General features: G+C 48.1%; 1 protein-coding gene across 1 annotated transcript in view; it reads left to right on the forward strand.

Moving 5' to 3' along the window:
• ABCC1 (ATP binding cassette subfamily C member 1 (ABCC1 blood group)) overlaps positions 1 to 18831 on the forward strand; it is a 118525-nt gene that overhangs the window by 64909 nt on the left and 34785 nt on the right. The window contains exons 13-19 of the mRNA XM_077141674.1: positions 434 to 580; positions 2420 to 2507; positions 3921 to 3996; positions 7029 to 7155; positions 12739 to 12915; positions 15052 to 15219; positions 16585 to 16768. Coding sequence (XP_076997789.1) covers positions 434 to 580; positions 2420 to 2507; positions 3921 to 3996; positions 7029 to 7155; positions 12739 to 12915; positions 15052 to 15219; positions 16585 to 16768 — 967 coding nt within the window. The remainder of the gene's footprint in view (positions 1 to 433; positions 581 to 2419; positions 2508 to 3920; positions 3997 to 7028; positions 7156 to 12738; positions 12916 to 15051; positions 15220 to 16584; positions 16769 to 18831) is intronic.

Raw genomic sequence — 18831 nt, forward strand, 5'->3', positions numbered from 1 at the left:
AGAAAAACCAGAGTACAAGGAAAGAGAGAGCAAAGCCATGGTGGGGGGTATGCCTGGTCTCTCTGCAGGAAATGAGGGAGTAACTCGGCTGTCATCTGGGTGGGTTCGTTGTTTCAGGCCGAGGCAGCAGCACGTGCAAAGGCCCGGAGGTGGGACTGCGCTTGGGGTTCTCACCTAGCAGTGAGAATTTCACCTGGTGTGCTGTGAGAAGGCGGCAGGAGGGGCTGGGCCTTTGGGCTCCCGGACAGTCACTCACGTGGTTCGTTTTCTGAGTGTCTAGTGAGCACCTGTGGCATGCTAGACACTGCCCTGGGCTTCCTCCGTCGCATCCTGCGGCCAGCTGTCGCCTGACGCGTCCCACAGGGGGATGGCCTAATGCACCACGGTGGGAGGGCGACGGCTCCTGAGTTGGCGCTGCGTCTTCTCCTTCCAGGTGGCCCTGTCCACGTTTGCCGTCTACGTGACCGTCGACAAGAACAACATCCTCGATGCCCAGAAAGCCTTCGTGTCCCTGGCCTTGTTCAACATCCTCCGGTTCCCCCTGAATATTCTCCCCATGGTCATCAGCAGCATCGTGCAGGTGCGCGGCGAGGCTCGGGAGGGCACGGGGCGGGGCGGGGCGGGGCTGGGGGTCTCTGGGCTCGGGGAGACAGAGCAGCCAGCATCAGAGTTCCTCTCCCTGCACTTCCCATGGGGCCCGTGGACAGGGCAAGGCCTAGCCCCGAGGCTTTCCACACCCCCAAGGAATACTTTTTTAATAAATTTTAAAATTTCTTAGAAAAATATGACAACAAAGAAACACAAACATTCTTAACATATGATCGTTCCGTTCTACATATGTAATCAGTAATTCACAGTATCCTCACATAGTTGCATAGTCATCGTCATGATCATTTCTTAGAATAATTGCATTAATCCAGAAAAAGAAATAAAAAGACGACAGAAAAAAATTCGTATATCCCATACCCCTTACCCCTCCCTTTCTTTTTTAAAATTAATTTATTTTTTATTTATGATACATAACCACATACAAACACAAACATTCTTATCATATGATCATTCCGTTCTTATTTTATAATCAATAACTCACACTATGATCACATAGTTATATATTCATCATCATGATCATTTTCTAGAACGTCTGCATCAATTCAAAAACAGCAATAAAAAGACAAAAAAATTCGTACATTCCATACCCCTTACCCCTCCCCTTCACCGATCACTAGCATTTCAATCTACTAAATTTATTTCAACATTTGTTCCCCTTATTATTTATTTATTTTTAATCCATATGTTTTACTTGCCCACCAAGAAACACTTCTTGATGGCACTTTTGTTTCAAATGCAGCGAAGCTCTCTCTTGCTCTGTCAGATTTGTTCTGAAATATTGTGTTGTGTTGTTTGAGCCTGCCCCATCCTATTCTAGCTTCTTTTTTTTAACGTGGTTCTAGATGCACTAAATTGACTTTACAACCCACTAGTAGATTTTGACCCCCCCATTTAAAAAACCCAGGCTAGAACCCCCAGAGCCCCTAAAATGCAATCGGCTGCTCCCACGGGAGAGGAAATCTTGTGGTTTGTCACACTTTTCACACTGTTTGCTCCTTCCACTTTTTTGCCACTCGTACTTTTTGCACTCATCTCCTGAGCATGGTGTGGGTTCATTTTGAAAATTCCAGCTTCAGTCACAAAGATGAGTCCGCCTTAAGATTATGACTCTGGTTGTAGGTTTTATTAAAAACAAAACAACTTTCTGTCTTGAAACATTTCAAATGTACACAGAACTAGAGACCAGTATAGTAAACCAGCCCCCGTGAACTCATGACCAGATTCAGCAACATCAACGTTTTGTGGTTTCATCTAACACTTTTTCTATCTCCATCCCTCCCTACCATTCTTTGCTGAAGAATTTTCAAGCAATCCCAGAACTTTTGACATCCTGTGCATAAAATGCATAAATACTTCCTCATGCATCTCGTCTTAAATCCCAGCACCATTATCATCCCTAACAAAATTAACAGAAAGTAATTTCTTAAAATAATACCCAGTCCACTTTAGAATTGTCTGGATCGCATCAAAAATGTCTTTACATTTTTGCAAAGATGGGGGGCTCTTTGAATCAGGACTCACTGCATTTGGTGGTTATGTTTCTAAAGTCCCTTTTCATCCAGGAAAGTCTCCCTACCCTTCTCTTGAAAGCTACTTGTAGGCATTTAAAGGACAACAAACAAGAACCAGGAACCTGCTTTATTTTTTGTTCTGAAATACACACTCGCTGTAGAGAATTTGACACCTTAAGACAGAAGGGAGGGTGTGGTCCTCCCTGCACCCAGAGGAAACCACACAGAGTCAAGCATCCGTGTGCTTTTAAATGAATGCTCTTAAAAATAACTATGCCCTGTAATTGCTTTCTTTGTAGGCAAGTGTGTCCCTCAAACGCCTCAGGGTCTTTCTCTCCCACGAGGAGCTGGAGCCGGACAGCATCCAACGGCAGCCTGTTAAAGACGGTGTGTGTCTGTGCCCTGGGCCTCCCCTGCAGCCTCCCCTTTGCCTGGGCTGCTCTGGGCTTTTGGCTTTGCCTGGCAGCTTGTCCCTGGTGGACAGGAAGCCAAGACAGACCTCACGGACTTCGTCTCGCCCATCCCAGGAGGGTGAACTTGTGCTATTGTTTTCCTTCTGGGAGGCAGGGCTCAGGTTCCTGGGCCCCAGACCTGGTTTCCGTTCTGGGTGGACAGACAGACATACGAGGACCATAGACACGGACCTGCCTCCACCTCACTCACTAGCTGCATGTGCCCAGCAGGCTGTGCCCCCCTTTATCCTCAGTTTCCTCCTGTGGGTGGGAGCAAAGGTGCCTTTCTTTGGCAGGCTGTGGTGTGGACCTTTATTGGTAGCTTTGTTCATTTTGCACCTAATTAATTTATCCCTTCATGCACAGCTGCATCTCCCAGGAACTTAATAACAAACATTAACCGCACTAACAGGCAGCACCTAGCAGACTCCTCGATGGTTCTGTGTTGGGGGAAGTGAGGGAGGGAGCTTAGGTTAACCAGTGACTTCCTCCCACCGCGGGTTTTTGTTTCTTTAATGTGTGTGGGAGTTTTTTTTTTGTTGTCTGACAACTTCAGAAAAATATTCCACCTTCTCTCCAGATGGTTTTCAGGTAGCTTATCGTTCAGAGACATTTTTTTTTTTTTTAAGTGAGGGACATGAAGTAAAAGGAAAATAAGGGCAGGAAAAGTCGGTGACGGCGGAGGTGCAGCAGGCAGAGCTGTGACGGACGCCTTGTCTTGTACTCTCCCCTCGCCTCTGCTTCATGCTGCACTTCCGGTCCTGTGTCCTGGACTTTTGTTTAAGCTTTTTTTGTTTGTGTGTTTGCTGTGACTGGTGTTTTAGAAGGACTGACCTGCTCGGAGGTGTGCATGGTGGCATGGCTGGAGGAGACAGAGTGGAGGCAGGCCGGTGCACCAAGAGGCTGCCTGGGACCCGGGGGTTGAGGGGCCAGGGACCCTCCTTTGACTGCATTGAGGACAGCTCAGCTTGTAGGAGAGCGTGTTTGCATGAGGGTCAGGGTGAGGTTTGCTCCCTGCTGACATTGCCCCATCCTGTCCGAGGTGGGGCTGAGGAGTAGCCCTCGTGATCCATCTGCCGTGGGGGTATCGTGCTGGCACAGCCCCCTGTTCTCAGGGCACAGCCCTCTCGTGGCTCCCTTCTGCTTTCTGGGTCTGAGGCTGCCTCCAAAACTGCTGGCTTGGATTTTCCTTCCAGAAACTGGCCAGTGGGACCAGGTGATGCCTGACGGCTGCCCCCAGGGCCAATCTGGCCCGTTAGGAAAGAGAAACAAAAAGTGAGGGCATCCTCCCCATGCCCGGTGCCATGACGTCCTCCGTGCCTGACTTGTTGCCTCCTGTGCTTTCCAGGCGGGGGGACAGATAGCGTCGCCATGAGGAACGCCACCTTCACCTGGGCTCGGAACGACCCTCCCACGCTCAGTGGGTAAGTGGGGGGCGGGCATCCCGTGGGGACGTGGAAAGGACCGCGGACGGGGCTTTGGGATTGAATATCAGCCACGTTCCAACTCTGCGGCCTTGGACAGGTCGCTTTGCCTGTCTGAGCCTCAGTTTAACCTAGCAAGTGGGGCCAGCCACACCTGCTTGGACAGATGGTGGTGAGGAGCAGATGAGAGAGTAGTGCCTGGCACAGAGGTTTCCCTCTGATTGTGGCCGAAACCCTGTGCAGACAGCGCTGGGCAAAAGGGAAATGCTGGGCTCCCGTGATGGAAAAGTTCCCCTTTCGGGTACAGTGGGATCTAGGACTCAAGTGACACCACTAGGCCTCTCTCTCTCTGTCTTTGCTTCACTGTCCCTCATGATGGCAGATGCCTTCGTACCTCCAGGGGTCCTTTCTCCCTCTTCAGCCGACCAGCTGCCTCTTAGTTGCCCCAACTAGGTGAAATGCCCCTTCTGGAACCAAAGGTTGTGCCAGGCAGGATGCTGCTTGAGGCCAGCCAGGCTCTGCTGGACCAGGTTCTCGTCCACTTACAGCAACGGTCAGAACGCCAAGGTCCTGGGGACTCATCCTTACTCAGCACTGCCCTACATGGTACCCTGCCCGCCTGGGCTCATCCTTATCTTTCCAAAGCACACAACATCCGGGGAATTGACCTGGTCCCCCGGATAACTTGTCAAGTGCCTCATATTTCTTTCTGGCTGGAGTCCTTGCGCAGTGGCTCTTTCAGGCCTCTTTTACAGAGTCCCCAAAATGTAGGGCCAACAGAGTCCTTTTAGTTTAGGAGGTCAGATGTATCCCATGTGCCAGTAAACAACCACCTGCTAGAGAGCCAAATTCCTGCTGTGTTTTATCTGGGGAGGAGGTGGGAGCAAGAACAAAGTTTTCCAGGGAACAGAATCTGTACAAAACCTCCCTTGAAAATTCATGCATGTTTAAGAAGTTCTTCCTTGTGTCTAACTTAAATCCTTTCTGCTTCAGTTTTAGTTTATCTCTCTTGCCCTGCTCCCCCAACAGCATAACCCATATCTTTGCCCCATCCTTCTCTCCATCCTTTGTCAAAGGCTGAGTTGTCCTTCCTCTTTGGTGTCCCTGGACGTGCCTCCATTCAGTCATTGCCTCTGTCCTCCTATAAAAATATTGAGATCTCTCTAGTCAGTGCCAGTTGCTTCCTGATCCCTTCTGGCCTCAATCCATTCTCCTCCTAGCAGCCATCGTGTTCCTTGTCCATTTTATCGGAACAAAAGACTCAATATCAGCCTGCAGCAATTTCACAAGCATTAAATGATGAGTGTCACCAAAACCTAACATTTCCATTAATATATTAAAATCGCAGCAGCCTCTTGGGAGAAGCACAGCCAATATAAGTAAACCCAGCATGGCTGGAGATACCTGTCCTCTCCGCCTGAGCAAAATTGGAGCTCAGGCTGCGATGGGAGGGAGCACACAGCCAATCCCGCTGGCAGCTACGCATTGACTTAGCGTTCTCAGTGAATTTTTGAAGAGCTTATTTTATTTTACTTGACCTATCGTTATTTTAAAATAATACTATTGTGGAAACATACGTAACATAAAATTTGACCTTTTAACCATTTTTATTTTTATTGTAGCAGATCCATATAGCATTAACTTCCCATTTTGTCCATTTTTGAGTGTACAACTCAGTGGCATTAATTACGTTCTCAAAATTGTGCTGCCAACACCAGCATCTGTTACCAAAACTTTTCCATCTTCCCAAACAGAAACTCTGCACCCATTAAGCAATAACTCCCGTTATCCCTGTCCCACCACCAGTACCCGGTAACCTCTAATCTACTTTCTGTTTCTCTGAATTTGCTTGTTCTAGATATTTTCAAAAAGGGAAGTGGTACAATATTTATCCTTTTGTGTCTGGTTTCTCTCATTCAGCATGATGTTTTCAAGGTGCGTCCATGTTGTAGCATGTATCAGAACTTCATTCCTTTTTAAGACTGAATAATGACCCATCGTAGAGATAGGCTGCCTTTTATTTATCCATTCATCTCTCAGTGGGCGCTTGGGTTGCTTTCACCTTTTGGCTATTGTGAGAATGCTGCTATGAACAAAAGCTTACGGAGTGGCCAAGTCCCTATTTTCAGTTCTTTGGGGTGGAATTGCCTAGACATAAAGGCAATGTATTTTATTCTTTGAGGAGTACTTAAATGGCTATTTGTAAAGAGTAATTTCACTAGATGTTCCAAGAAATGATCATGATGATGAATATGCAACTATGTGATGATATTGTGAATTACCGATTATATATGTAGAACGGAATGATCAAAAGTTAGGAATGTTTGCATTCGTTTGGTGTTTTTTGGTATTTTAAAATTCCAAAAAAATTTTTTAATTGGAAAAAAAAAAACCACAAAAAGAATAATTTCACTAGAAACGTCTTTATGGAACCCAGTCAGATTCACTCATGTCAATCCCCTGCCTCCAACCCTCAGCGGCTTGCAAAGTGGGCGCATCTCAGCACAGCCTCCTTGGGAGTCCAATCAGGTCCACCGGCCACCGCCCCCCTCCAGTGTCCCCTGCCTGCCTCCAGTGTCCCCTGACTCCCCACTGCCTCATCCTGTCTCATCTCTGACCTGGCAATCCCTGACCACACCCTCGCGCTTTCCCAGTCCTCAGAAGTTGCATTGAGGTGTCGCTTCTCCAGGACACCTGTTCTGTGCCCCCAGGCAAAGCCAGTGACCTTCCGAGGGCTCTCCCTGCTTCCCGTGGTCCCCGGAGTCTCTCAGTACTGTTTTACCTCCTGGCATCTGCCCCGGGACTCATGCTGAGACCCTCAGAGACTGTTCACTGAACTCAGCTCCACCTTGCACACGGAGGAAGGAATTTGGAGGCCCTAAATGCATGTGACAGCCGAGCCTTCCGTCTCGCTTATCTGCAGCACCCCCGTGTCTCCCTGGCTAAGCCCAGATTCTCATGGGTAGGGGAAGCTGCCCACAGATCTGGTTTAGGGAGAGCATGGCTGAGGCAGCTGCGTTGTGTCATTTCAGCATCACCTTCTCCATTCCGGAAGGGGCCTTGGTAGCTGTGGTAGGCCAGGTAGGCTGCGGGAAGTCGTCTCTGCTCTCAGCGCTGTTGGCCGAGATGGACAAGGTGGAGGGCCACGCAGCTATCAAGGTATGGCCAAGGTCTGAGTGGGGGCAGCTCCTGAGGCCTGGGGGGATCAGGAGAAGAGGTGGACAGGGGCAGGGCTGTCTGCCCCAGGGAAGGGACGAGAGCAATGCCGTGTCTCATCTTATGACTGTCCCTGTGCGAGAAATGAAAGCAACAGGGTCTTTCTCTCCATCTCTCTCATCTCCTTTCTGCTATTCTTTGTGGCATTCTAGAAGGCAGGGATTTTGGTGTCATTTAGTCCCTGCTATATCCCAGTACCTAGAGAAGTGCCCAGCACGTAATAGGCCCTCAATAAATGACAGGTCAGTGTGCAAATGCTTTCTGGCATGCTCTTCCTCTCCTTTCCTCCCCTCCCTGTCCTCAGTGAGGGCGCAGCCACACGTGCCCTCTCTGGGCATTCGAGTCTTCTGGATTGTTCTTTCTCTATATGGTTCTTCAGGTTCTTCTTTATGTAAATACAACAAAACTTGAAATTTTTTATTTATGATGTTGGAATATTTTCTTAGAGGATTTCTATTAATGGAACAGTTTAAATTCTTTGAGTGTCAGTTGAATTCTTAATAAGGGACTAAACGGAGACAACAGTTTTATTGCTTTTAAATGCAGAGTACTTTGAACTAAGTAGAAATATTCCCCAGGAGAGAGTTTAAGAGTTTAAGAGGATTGCTGAAGTGAACGGATGAGTCCCTTTGGAAATCAGGAGCATTATTTTGCTTTTAGTTCATTCCCAGCAAAGGCGTTTATTCCTGGTGTAGGAATATTTCGTTTGAAATTTTGTTAATGCCAACATTTCTTGAAGTATATTCTGCAGCATTCTTGTCTTGTGGGGTGTTTGAAGAATAAAAGGTTCTGGGTTCAAACAAAGTTGGGAAATAAGAGTTCTGACTCCTTCTCTCTTGAGAGTTATAATAAACATTATAACAAAATAAAGGCTCTGAGAAGACCTGCAAGAAGGAAAAAATCTATTTAACTTTGTTTAACCTAATATGCCTCAGGTATAATGCAATGCTCCTTTCTTCTGTCTGTACAGCTCCTATTTATTTACATTCTCAGAACTACTTTCTCTGAGAATTTGGGGAATGCTGGTTTATGCCCTTGCTTATTTTTCCAAGCAAAATCCTTTCTTTGTCAATTATAAAATGCCCTTTAGCCCAGTTCAAAAAGTTTTTGCAGTAGTTGGGTCCAAACAAATAACATTTAGGTGTTGATTTAAGACATGTTCTGTCGTTCCTTGTAAGGGCATGCTATAAAGTAATATTGATGGGCAAGGCAAGCTAGGTTCATGGAAGAAAATTACCAGGGACGGAGGGCTCAGCATTGCATTATGTTTCATTAGCCCAGGGTTTCCTCGCCCTCGGAGCTATTGACATTTTGGACTGGTTATTCTGTGCTGTGTGGGGCTGTCCAGGCATCGTAGCTTGTTTAGCAGCATCCTCGATATCCACCCACCAGGTAACAGTAGCACCTTCCAGTTGTGACAAACAAAAATATCTTTAATCGTCACCAGATGGCCTTTGGAGGGGAGGGTATTGTCCGTCCCCCACGGATTGTGAAGCAGCATCTTAGAGTAAAATGCCTCTAACTACGAAAGCAATGGATACTGGAGTTGAGGCTGCACTGAGTTCTTCAAGAGTTTGACAAAGTTATAGATTTGTTTGTGACTCATTTTTCAGACCTGGTAAGGGAGGTGCTAAAAATATGTCTACAAATTGCGGTTTATCCACACATCCTAGTTGATACGGCTTGTGCATCCTATGCCTGAATTATAAATTATTTTAGATTAGCATGTATTCCACTGTGAGGTTTTAGGATATTTTGGCCTCCTGTAAGTTAGGGTATTGGAATCAGCAGCTTAGTTACTTCTCTGAGAATTGGGATGAACAGGCAGGGTGCCTGGGTTCCCTGCAGTTCAGCCTTCTTCCCTCCAGAATTCCCTTATTTAGGAATCCTCAGTGGCTCCCCATTGTCTCTTCAACCAAGCCCATTCTTCACCGTGACCCGTAGCTGGCCCCGCCAGCTCTTTCCCACTCTGTCCCTCCCCCAGGTGCTCCCGGCACAGTGGCCTTCCGGTTCCTCGGCTGTGCCATGCCCCCTCACCTCCAGGCCTTTGATGTGCTGCCCCCCTTGGTCTGGAATGATCTTCCCGCATCTCTTTGTCAGATCACCGTCTCCTCATCTTTTGGTCCCTGTTTAACTTTTTAAAAAGCAATATTTGCGTTTAAAAAAAATCTTTGACTTGTTATTTTGAAATACTTTCTAACTTACAGGTTACAAAAATAATGCAAACCTGATATGGGAAACTGCAACCTACCCGTCTCCCAGGTGCCCAGATCCACCAATTTTAACATTTTGCCACGCTTGCCATATCATTCTGTCTATCCATCCAACTTCCCATTTGTCAATCTATTTATCAATCCATGTTGTGAACACTTGAGTGTAGGTTGTATGTATCATGCTTCTTGAACACTTAACATTGTCATGTGCGTTTCCTAAGAACGAGGCTATTCACTTATGTAATCATCTTAAGTGCTGTTATCAAGTTCAAGAAATGTAGAACTGATGGTAAAGCTTACAGTCTATATCCAATTTTTTGACAGGCCCCCAATAATGTGCTTTTGAGCCTTCTGTCCCCCCTTATTGGCTCCCATCCAGCATCATGTATTGCCTTTAATTGACATTATCTCTCTAGTTGCTCTTTCTTTCTTTCTTTTTTTTTTTGAATTTGTTGTGGGAACATTTATACAACATAAATGGTCCCATCTCAGCCCTTCTCAAACATACCATTCAGTGAGATTAATCACATTCAAAGTGTGGCAGCACCCTCACCACCTTCCATTACTACAGCTTCTATTACATCTCTCAGACAGAAAGCCTGCACCCGGTATGCACTGACTACCCATCCCCTTACCTGCTGCCCCGGCACCCTGTCTCCTACTTTCCGTCTCCGTGCTTGTATACACGCTGATGGTTTCTTTGTAGTTAGCATGGGGATTAAATTTAATGTCATATTTCTATAAAAATCTTGCTTGCTTTGGTTTAACTTTAATAATACACACAGATCATGTTCATGAATGCCTCTGTCCTCTCACCTTTATGTAGTTCTTGTCACAAATTGTGTTTATACATTGTAAGTCCAAAACCACTGATTTCTTACTACAGTTTATTGCATTTGCTGCTTAGATCCTGTAGGAAGTAAAAAGTGGAGTCACAAACAAAAATACAGTAGTAGAGGCATTTATATTTACCCTATCTCTACCATTACTGGAGATCTTTATTCCTTCATGCCACTTTGATCTGTTGTCTGCTGTCATTTCCTTTCAGCCTGCAGAACTCTCTTTAGCAGCTTTTGTAGGTCCATGCTAATGGTGATGAAGTTTCTCAGCTGTTGTTGTTGGGAATGTCTTGATTTCTTCCATATTTGTGAAAGATGTTTGCTGGATACAGAATTCTTGGTTGGCAGTTTTTTGGTTATCCTTGAAGCCTTTCTACATCTGTGGTTTCCGATGAGAAGTTGGCGCTTAATCTTATTGAGGCTCCTTTGTGACACGTTGCTTCTCTTATTGCTTTCTGAATTCATTATCACTGGCTTTCAGTAGCTTGACTGTAATATGCCAAAGTGTGGGTCTGTTTGGGTTTATCTTGTTTGGAATGCGTTGTGCATCTCAGATGTGTCTATCCCTGTCTTTTGTTAAATTTGGCAAGTTTGCAGCCATTCTTTCTTTGAATGTTTCTCACTGCCCTTGTCTCTCTTTCTTGTCCTTCTTTTACTCCCTCAGTGCATATAATGGTATGCTTGATGGTGTCTCTCTGTTTCTCATGCTCCATTCACTTTTCTCATCCTTTCTTCCTTTTTCTGCTCCTCAAATTGGATGATTTCAACTGTCTTATCTTCAAGTTCACTGATTCTTTCTTCTGCCAGCTCCAGTCTGCTGCTGAACCCCTCTAAGGGAATTTTTAATTTCCATTACTGTGGTCTTCAGCTCTGGATCATTTCCATCTCTCTGTTGATATTCTCTTTGTGTTCATCTGTCATTTCCTGATTTCCTTTAGTTCTTTGTCCATGTTTTCCTTTAGCTCTTTGCGCATGTTGAGGGCTGTTTTTTAAAGTCTTTGGTAGGCCCCAGGTCTGGCATCCTCATTGATTTCTAATGCTTTAATCTTCTCTGTTGCCTGTGCTATCCCTTCTTATTTCCTCTTACGTTTTGTAATCTTTTGTTGAAATCTGGACATTTTAATATTTTAATGTGTTACTGAAGTTTAGACTCAGGCATCTATTCCTTATGCTTGTATCCAGCTGGTGTTATATGGCAGAACTTTTTTGACTGTCAGGAGCTAACAAAAAAAAAAAAAAAAAGAAAGAAAAAGAAAAAGAAGAAGAAGGAGGGAAGAAAAGAAAATACCTTTTTCAGTCCTTGCAGACTGTCCTGTGGGAGTCAATCCATACAGTGAGTTGAGTGACTAGCTCCAGGGCAAAGCCTAGTGGCCTCCCTGGTCCTTTCTGCACATGCCTCTTATCTTGAGCAGATGCATGTGACTCCAGGAATTCCCCCCTTGACCCAGTTTTGAATGTCTCTTCTTCCCCAGGAAATCTGGTTCCTGCAGCCAGCTCTCCCTTACCCCAGGCAGCACGATCTGCCTCTCTCCACCACTTTCTGTAGCAGAGAGTGTTGGTGAGCTGCCTTCTATGCGCAGAACAAGTGAGAGGGTGACGAGCCCCTCAGGCCACCACAGCAGATTGGGCCAGACGTACAACATCCCTGTATGTGCCCGAGGATCACTCTCCCCGCTCTGGAACCAGTGAGGGGTGAGGGACGGGTCAGCCAGGCCACCACGAGAACCTACTGCTTTTAAGAAGCCTTTCTTTTGACTCGAAACTCGTGCTGTTTCTGCAGTCCTTTCACTGTTTTCTGGAGCTGTTTGTTCAAGGCTTCTGTCGGGGCCAGAGCTCTGAGGGATCTCACTCTGCCATGTGGACCAGCGCGGACAATTTCAGCATTATTGTTACTAAAGAATATATAAAACAAATACTCTTAGCATAGCCCTTATTTTCATGCCTTACTTGACATCATATGTTATATGGAAATGAAAACAAAAGAACCTTTGAAATTGGCTGTTTTGTTATAGAAGTCCTTACTTAAATTTCATCAAGAGATTCTTCTCTCCCTGATGTCCTAAGCTCAGACTCCCTTTTTAAAAGGACTGATGTATTTCTTAGCATCATAGTAGTCAAATAACTGATCCATCCCAAGGACCTCCACTCCGTGGAGGCCGAGGTTTTCTTCACTGCTGTAGATGCTCAGCAGATATTTCCTAATCACACTATAATCTCATCAGTGAGGATTTCAACTCTAGTCCTGAAATTGGAGTGAACATTTGACTTGTCATGTGAGTTCTAATCCACCCCAGCATCTGTAGACCTTTGTGGCTCAGTTTCCCTCTTGTTCAAAAGGAAATGCCCTGTTGAGACGAGAAGGGTGGTGAAAGTTTCTTGAGAAGTAGGACCAACCTGGCAGGTGGGAGGGCTGCTGATGTCTCGCTAACCACACCTGTCTGTCTCTCCTGCCCTCCTCCCTGTTTGCCGCCCAGGGCTCCGTGGCCTACGTCCCCCAGCAGGCCTGGATCCAGAATGATTCTCTCCGAGAAAACATCCTTTTCGGACACCAGCTGCGGGAGCAGTATTACAAAGCTGTGATCGAGGCCTGTGCCCTCCTCCCAGACCTGGAAATCCTGCCCAGTGGGGACCGCACAGAGATTGGCGAGAAGGTCAGTATGGCTTTGGCATCGGCCCCTGTATCAGTCAACTGTTGCTATGTAACAAAAGAGACACAAAAAAATATCTCAGACGCTTACAACCACAAATACTTATTCTCATGCCTGTGGGTCTGTGAGTCAGCTACAATCAGCTGACCCAGGCTTGGCGTAGCTGGGTGGCTCTACTTTTATGCTCCAGGCTGCAGGTTTGGCTAGATCTGCCCACATTGTTCTTTACGGGGACCCAAGATACCGAAGGGGGGTGTTCTTCTCAGGTGATAGTAGGAGTCCAAGAGAGTAATAAAAACATGATATCCCTTAAGGCGTATTGTCCCTTGCACCCATAAAGCAAGTCACTTGGCTGAGCCCAAAGGCAGGGAGCCAGGAAGTACATTCTACCTTTGAAGTATCTTTGACTTTTCACCTGACTCAAGGCATAAAACAGGAATGGTGAAGACTTGGGGCCAACAATTCAAGTGCTTACAGTCCTTTTCATTGTGATGATAATGACAACCATCAGTAACATAATAGCTGATACTTGTTGGGCATTTACTATGTGCCAGATCCTAAGATAAATAATTTAAACGTATTAGCCCATTTTATCTTCACAACAAGCCTGTGTGATGGGATTCATTGCTGTCCTCATCTAACAGTTGAGGAAATAGAAGCACAGAGAGGCTACGTAACTCACCTGAGGCTGCGCAGCCTTGAAGTGCGGGGCTTGACCCTTAGGCCATATTCTTACTTGTGAACATTATTATTTTTGTTTTTAAAGTTTTTCAGTGTTGTGCTACCATCACTTCCATCCACGACCAAAATTTTACCTGCTGCATGTTGTCACTTCTAAGGGGGTCTGCTCTTTGTGCCCCCCTCCCCTCACCTGTGGGCCGCAGTCCCCCAGGCCTCCTTCCCTTCCTTCTGCCTGGAATACGCTCCTGTCCCTTTTCGCTGGCTGACTTGTTTTGCCACCCCTGCCCCTGCTGCACTCACACTGGTCATCTCACGCGCGCACTCAGCACGCAGGTGTGTTCCACAGCAGTTCTGAACGTCTTCCACGGGCACAAGGGCAGAGAGCTCACCTGTGTGTTTGGTTTTAGTTCTAAGCCTTTGAGTCCACCAGCTTTCTTATTTTGTAAACAGTTTGTTTTGTTCGAGATAAATCTTCAGTCCCTTGAAAAGAAGAAAAAAAAAAAAAAGAACATTGAGGCTCTTAGGTTTGCAAAGAAGCCCGAGTTTGTGTAAACAAAAACGAGAGGCCAGTTGAAGTATGCAAATGCACTGCCTGGAATTCAAGAGCTGGAACGTAGTAGCCGGGATGAGGGTTCCGGGAGGGGCTGGGACAGCAGCTCAGCACCTCCTCCATCTTTTGTCTCTGCTGTTCTGCACATCATCTTTTTCCTTCATTGGTTTTTGCCACTCAGAGACTCCTGACTCTCCCTGTCTAGGCCCCATCCCCAAATCTGGAGCAGGGGAGGGCATGCTCTGATGAGCTTGGGGCAGGCATCTGCCCCTGGTGTGTGTAGGCAGGGCGGGCGTCCCTCAGGAGCGGGGCTGGGAGGTTAACCTGGCGGCCGGCCCGCCGATGCCCCAGCCGCATGTGGAAATGACATCAGGCTTCTCTGCGGCTGGAGGGGCAGGCCTGGCACTGGTCTGTGCAGAGTCTTTGTGCGAATTAGAAAGCGGTACCCTTCGTCCTGGTTAGTGGGTTTTGGCTGAATTTCAGCTCCCACAGGGCACAGACAGCCACAGCTGTAGGTGGCATTGCCCATGAGTGACAGACCCAGAGGAAGCTCTCAAAACCTGTTAGCTGCTAACAGGCAGCAGCCATGAGGACATCCACAGCCCCAGGGCCTTCAGTCTGACCCAAAGGTCTAGCCAGCAGCGGGCAGTGTCAGCAGCCACTCTCGGCACTGGGCAGCTCCCACTTGCCTGGCTCAGCACCCGCTAGAAGCTCAGGTTCTCTCCTGTGCACCCATTTTACAGAGGGGAGGCAGTGAAGGCAAGGCCGAGCCCGGTGCCATATGTGCGGGAGCCTGGACTCGAACCCATGTCGTGTGGTCAGGACCCTGGCCTGGGGCTCAGCAGCGCTCCCTGAGTCTCTCCTGGGGCTTCCCAGGAGGCCCACCCTTCGGCTGTGCTTCTCCCCAGGGCGTGAACCTGTCGGGGGGCCAGAAGCAGCGCGTGAGCCTGGCCCGGGCCGTCTACTGCAACGCCGACGTCTACCTGCTCGACGACCCCCTCTCGGCGGTGGACGCTCACGTGGGAAAACACATATTTGAGAATGTGATCGGTCCCAAGGGGTTGCTGAAGAACAAGGTACTGCTGCACGGGCTTGAGGGCATAACTGTCTCACCCCCAGGATGAGGCGGGATGTGCACCCTTTGAGACTCTTTCTCTCCCAGCCTTTTATTTATTTGTAATTGGCCGTCAGGAACCAGCTCCCAGTTCTCCTTTCCTAACGCAGCCTTCTTGCTCGCATCTATAAAGCGGATCGTCCTTAGGTCTCACTTTGAGGACGTTGCACCTGCCGGGCCAAAGGAGGCCTCTCTTCCCGGTGAAATAGTGGGGGTGGCTTTGCAGAGGGAAAGCCCACCCAGGACCTCCTGTGACAGAGTAGGGGAGGCTGTGCACCAAGGACCCAAGATTTCCTGTGGCAGGAAAATGGCCACAGCAGCTTAACGTGACAGAATGCAGTTCTTATGTGCCTTTATTTTTCTAAGCACTATGTCACGTAGCCTATTTATTTCCCTAGAGCTGGGGACAACAACCCCCTGCTCCCGGGCCAAGTTGCACCACTGCCTGTTTTCGTACAGCCCGTGAGCTGAGGACGGTTTTTACATTTTTGTGTGGTTGGGAAAGCATCAAAAGAAGGATAGCATTGTGTGGCAAGTGAAAACTATTAAAATACCCATGTCCCTACATAAAGTTTTAATTGGAACACAGCCACACCCATTCATTTACCTTTTGTTCCTGGCTTCTTTCAAGGTATGGCGGCAGGGTTGGGTAGTTGACTCATAGACTGTAGAGCCCGTGAAGCTTAAAATATTTCTTCTCTGGCCTTTTCTGGAAAAACTTTGCTGACCCCTGCTCTCAAGTAGCTACTGTTAAGTTGGCTGAAGTGCCTCCTAGATTTTTCAGCTGCTGGAAACAACACAGATACATGTACAAATTCTGTAATGTTTTCTTTTTTGGGGATTGGGGCAGGGTATTGTTCTACAGCTGCATCATTCATTAGTTCACACATTGGCATGGTTGACCTCCCTCCCTCTTGGGCTCCAGGTTTTTATTCAGAAATAGCCTTCCTTTAGTACCCTGGTTAAAATCACACACCCTCGCCCCTACCCCCATTCCAGCTCCCCCACTTCTCCCAGCTCTCCGTTCACCATCCAGGTTCGTTATCTCCCCCAACCCTGGATTTCGGGGTGCGGATGGTTTTGTCTGTTTCCTGCCACTTCCCAGCTCCGAGCAGGGGAGGTCCTGGGCGCACAGTTGCAGAGTGGACACGCCCACTGATCCAACCGTCTGTGTGCGCGCTCCTCTCGGTGTGTGCTCCCATCTTCCTCCTTGAGTCACGCCTTTTGATGTCAGGGCGATCAGCGATTGCCCCTCAAGCCCATTGCTTCGTTGGGTCCACCCCTCGAGCACGTGCGCGCTGACACAGCTGTTTCCGCCCCACTGCAGACGCGGATCCTGGTCACGCACGGCGTCAGTTACCTGCCCCAGGTGGATGTCATCATCGTCATGAACGGCGGCAAGATCTCTGAGATGGGCTCCTACCAGGAGCTGCTGGCCCGGGACGGGGCCTTCGCCGAGTTCCTTCGCACCTACGCCAGCACGGAGCAGGAGCAGGCCGTGGAAGATGACGGTAGGGGCGGCCCGTGGGGTTCCTCTGATTCGGGTCAGCATCTCCGAGGGCCAGAGCAGCCTCGGGGTGCTTCCTAGCAGCCCTGGCAAGGTGGCTCCTGTCTGTGTCAGACCTGGCTCTCCAAGGATAGATAGGAAGGCTTATCCTTCTCGGGGCTGACTTGGGAGGGTGTCCCAATGCTTTGTGGCCGGTCACAAGATCACGGGGGTTTGGGTCCTCTGGGGTGAGCCTGATGCTTCCCTGGGCCTGCTGAGCTTCACGTTCCCTGTCGCCAAAAATGGGAATAACGGTAATTATAGTCATCCTGACTCTCAGCAGGCTGCGAGAAGTCAGATGCGTGTGGCATAACCCAGAACAGATGAGGGGCGGTTAGGTGAAGCATGGTGGCTGAGTGTGCAGGCACAGGCATAGGCAGGACCTAGGTTCGAGTCCCAGCTGCTCCTCTTTACCAGCTGGGTGACTCAGTTCAATCCTTCAGGCCCCTCTGAATCTCAGTTTCTTCACTGGCAAAGAGAAGTAGCAACAGATGCAGCCTTCTAGTGTTTGGTGTAAACTTCATGTGCTAAAAGATGTCGAGCTTTTGACATGGTGCCTGGAGCTTTGTCAGCATCCAATAAGCAATAGCTGTTCTGTTACTGGTTTGGAGAGGTGACATTGTCCTTTCCACTTCCCAGCCTGCTCTGTGCTCTCAGTCCAGGGTTCCGAAGGCCAGAGAGAGTTTCAGAGGTGCCCTTTCAGTCGTCGCAGAATTCTGGGCTCTAGGTCCTCACCCTGACCTTATTTGGAGTAAACAGGATGAGACTTCTCAGAAGCCTATTCCATCAGTTGCTGAAAGATTCCAGGGATTGGTTTGCAGCTTTTTCGGGCTGTACCTTGTTGCATGCATCAGACCTGCATCTCAAAGGAGCCATCAGTCACCTCCCTTCTTAAAGCTTTGACCCCATGTTATCACGGACAGGGAAGATGCATTCACATGCTTTTCCTGGGACCCAAGGGACCACACCTGTGTCAGGCAGCCCCTGCTTTGGTTGCAGCTTTTGTAAGAAAGAATGGAGCTAAAGAGAGATCACTGGCCCTCCCCCAATTGCATACTTCCAGGAACTAATTGCAGAGTCCTTGAGCCCTGGCGCGTGTTTACTATGTACTTGGTGTCCAGGCAGACCTCAGATACGCTGTCCTCAACTAAGGGAGGTGGGGTGGGTGCAGAGGGTGCAGGACTGCCTCCAGGAAATCTCCCAAGGGCGAAGTTGATGTCGTAATCAATGTGAATGGGGCCCCCAAGAGTTGTGCAGTGCAGCAGCCCCGTGGAGGTTGGGTCAGGGCCTCAGAATCACCAGAAAGAGCTATGTCATTTATTTAGCCATTCAAAAAGGTGTTTATTGAACACTTTCTGCATGTTGAGTACTGTTCTAGGTCTTGAGAAGAGAGAAACGAACAGGATATAAGTAAATACGTACCTTCATGGAAATTACACTTCAGTGGAGGAGAAGACAGTGAGCAAGTCATCAGAGTTGACGATAGATAGCATAACATTCTGTGAACTAAAAAATAGCAGGGCAGAGGGCTGGGGAGAGAGAGCAGTGGCATGGGTGGGAGCCCCAGGCAGGTGGTCAGAGAAGCCCTTCCTTTGAGACAGTGGGTGACATTAGCAAGGAAAGGATGGGAAGGAGCCAACAAGGAAAAGATCTGGGGAACAGTGTCCTGGGCGAAAGCCTCAGGGCTGGACAAGCACGATTTGCTTACAGAGCCATAGGGTGGCCAGTGTGGCCAGACCGTGGTGGGCAAGGGGATGGGGTGGGAGGTGAGATCGGTAAGCTGGCCGCCCTTCAAGGCTGGCGGGATCAGGAGCTGGGGTTTTTGTCTGTGTGCAGGGGGAAGCCACGGAGTCTCAGAGAGGGTAAGCACCTTGCCCAGGGACACACAGTAATGGCAGCTGGGTAGGGACCACGAGCCTGGTCTCTAGATTTCTGTCCACTCCTTCTATAGTGGTTTCGTGGGTGGGAGCTCGGTTACTCCTCTGCATTAGCGTTTCACTAAAGAAGTCTTTGTGTTTTATTTTGTTT

The sequence above is a fragment of the Tamandua tetradactyla genome, chromosome 23 (assembly GCF_023851605.1).
Source record: "Tamandua tetradactyla isolate mTamTet1 chromosome 23, mTamTet1.pri, whole genome shotgun sequence".
NCBI classification, from domain to species: Eukaryota; Metazoa; Chordata; class Mammalia; order Pilosa; family Myrmecophagidae; genus Tamandua; species Tamandua tetradactyla.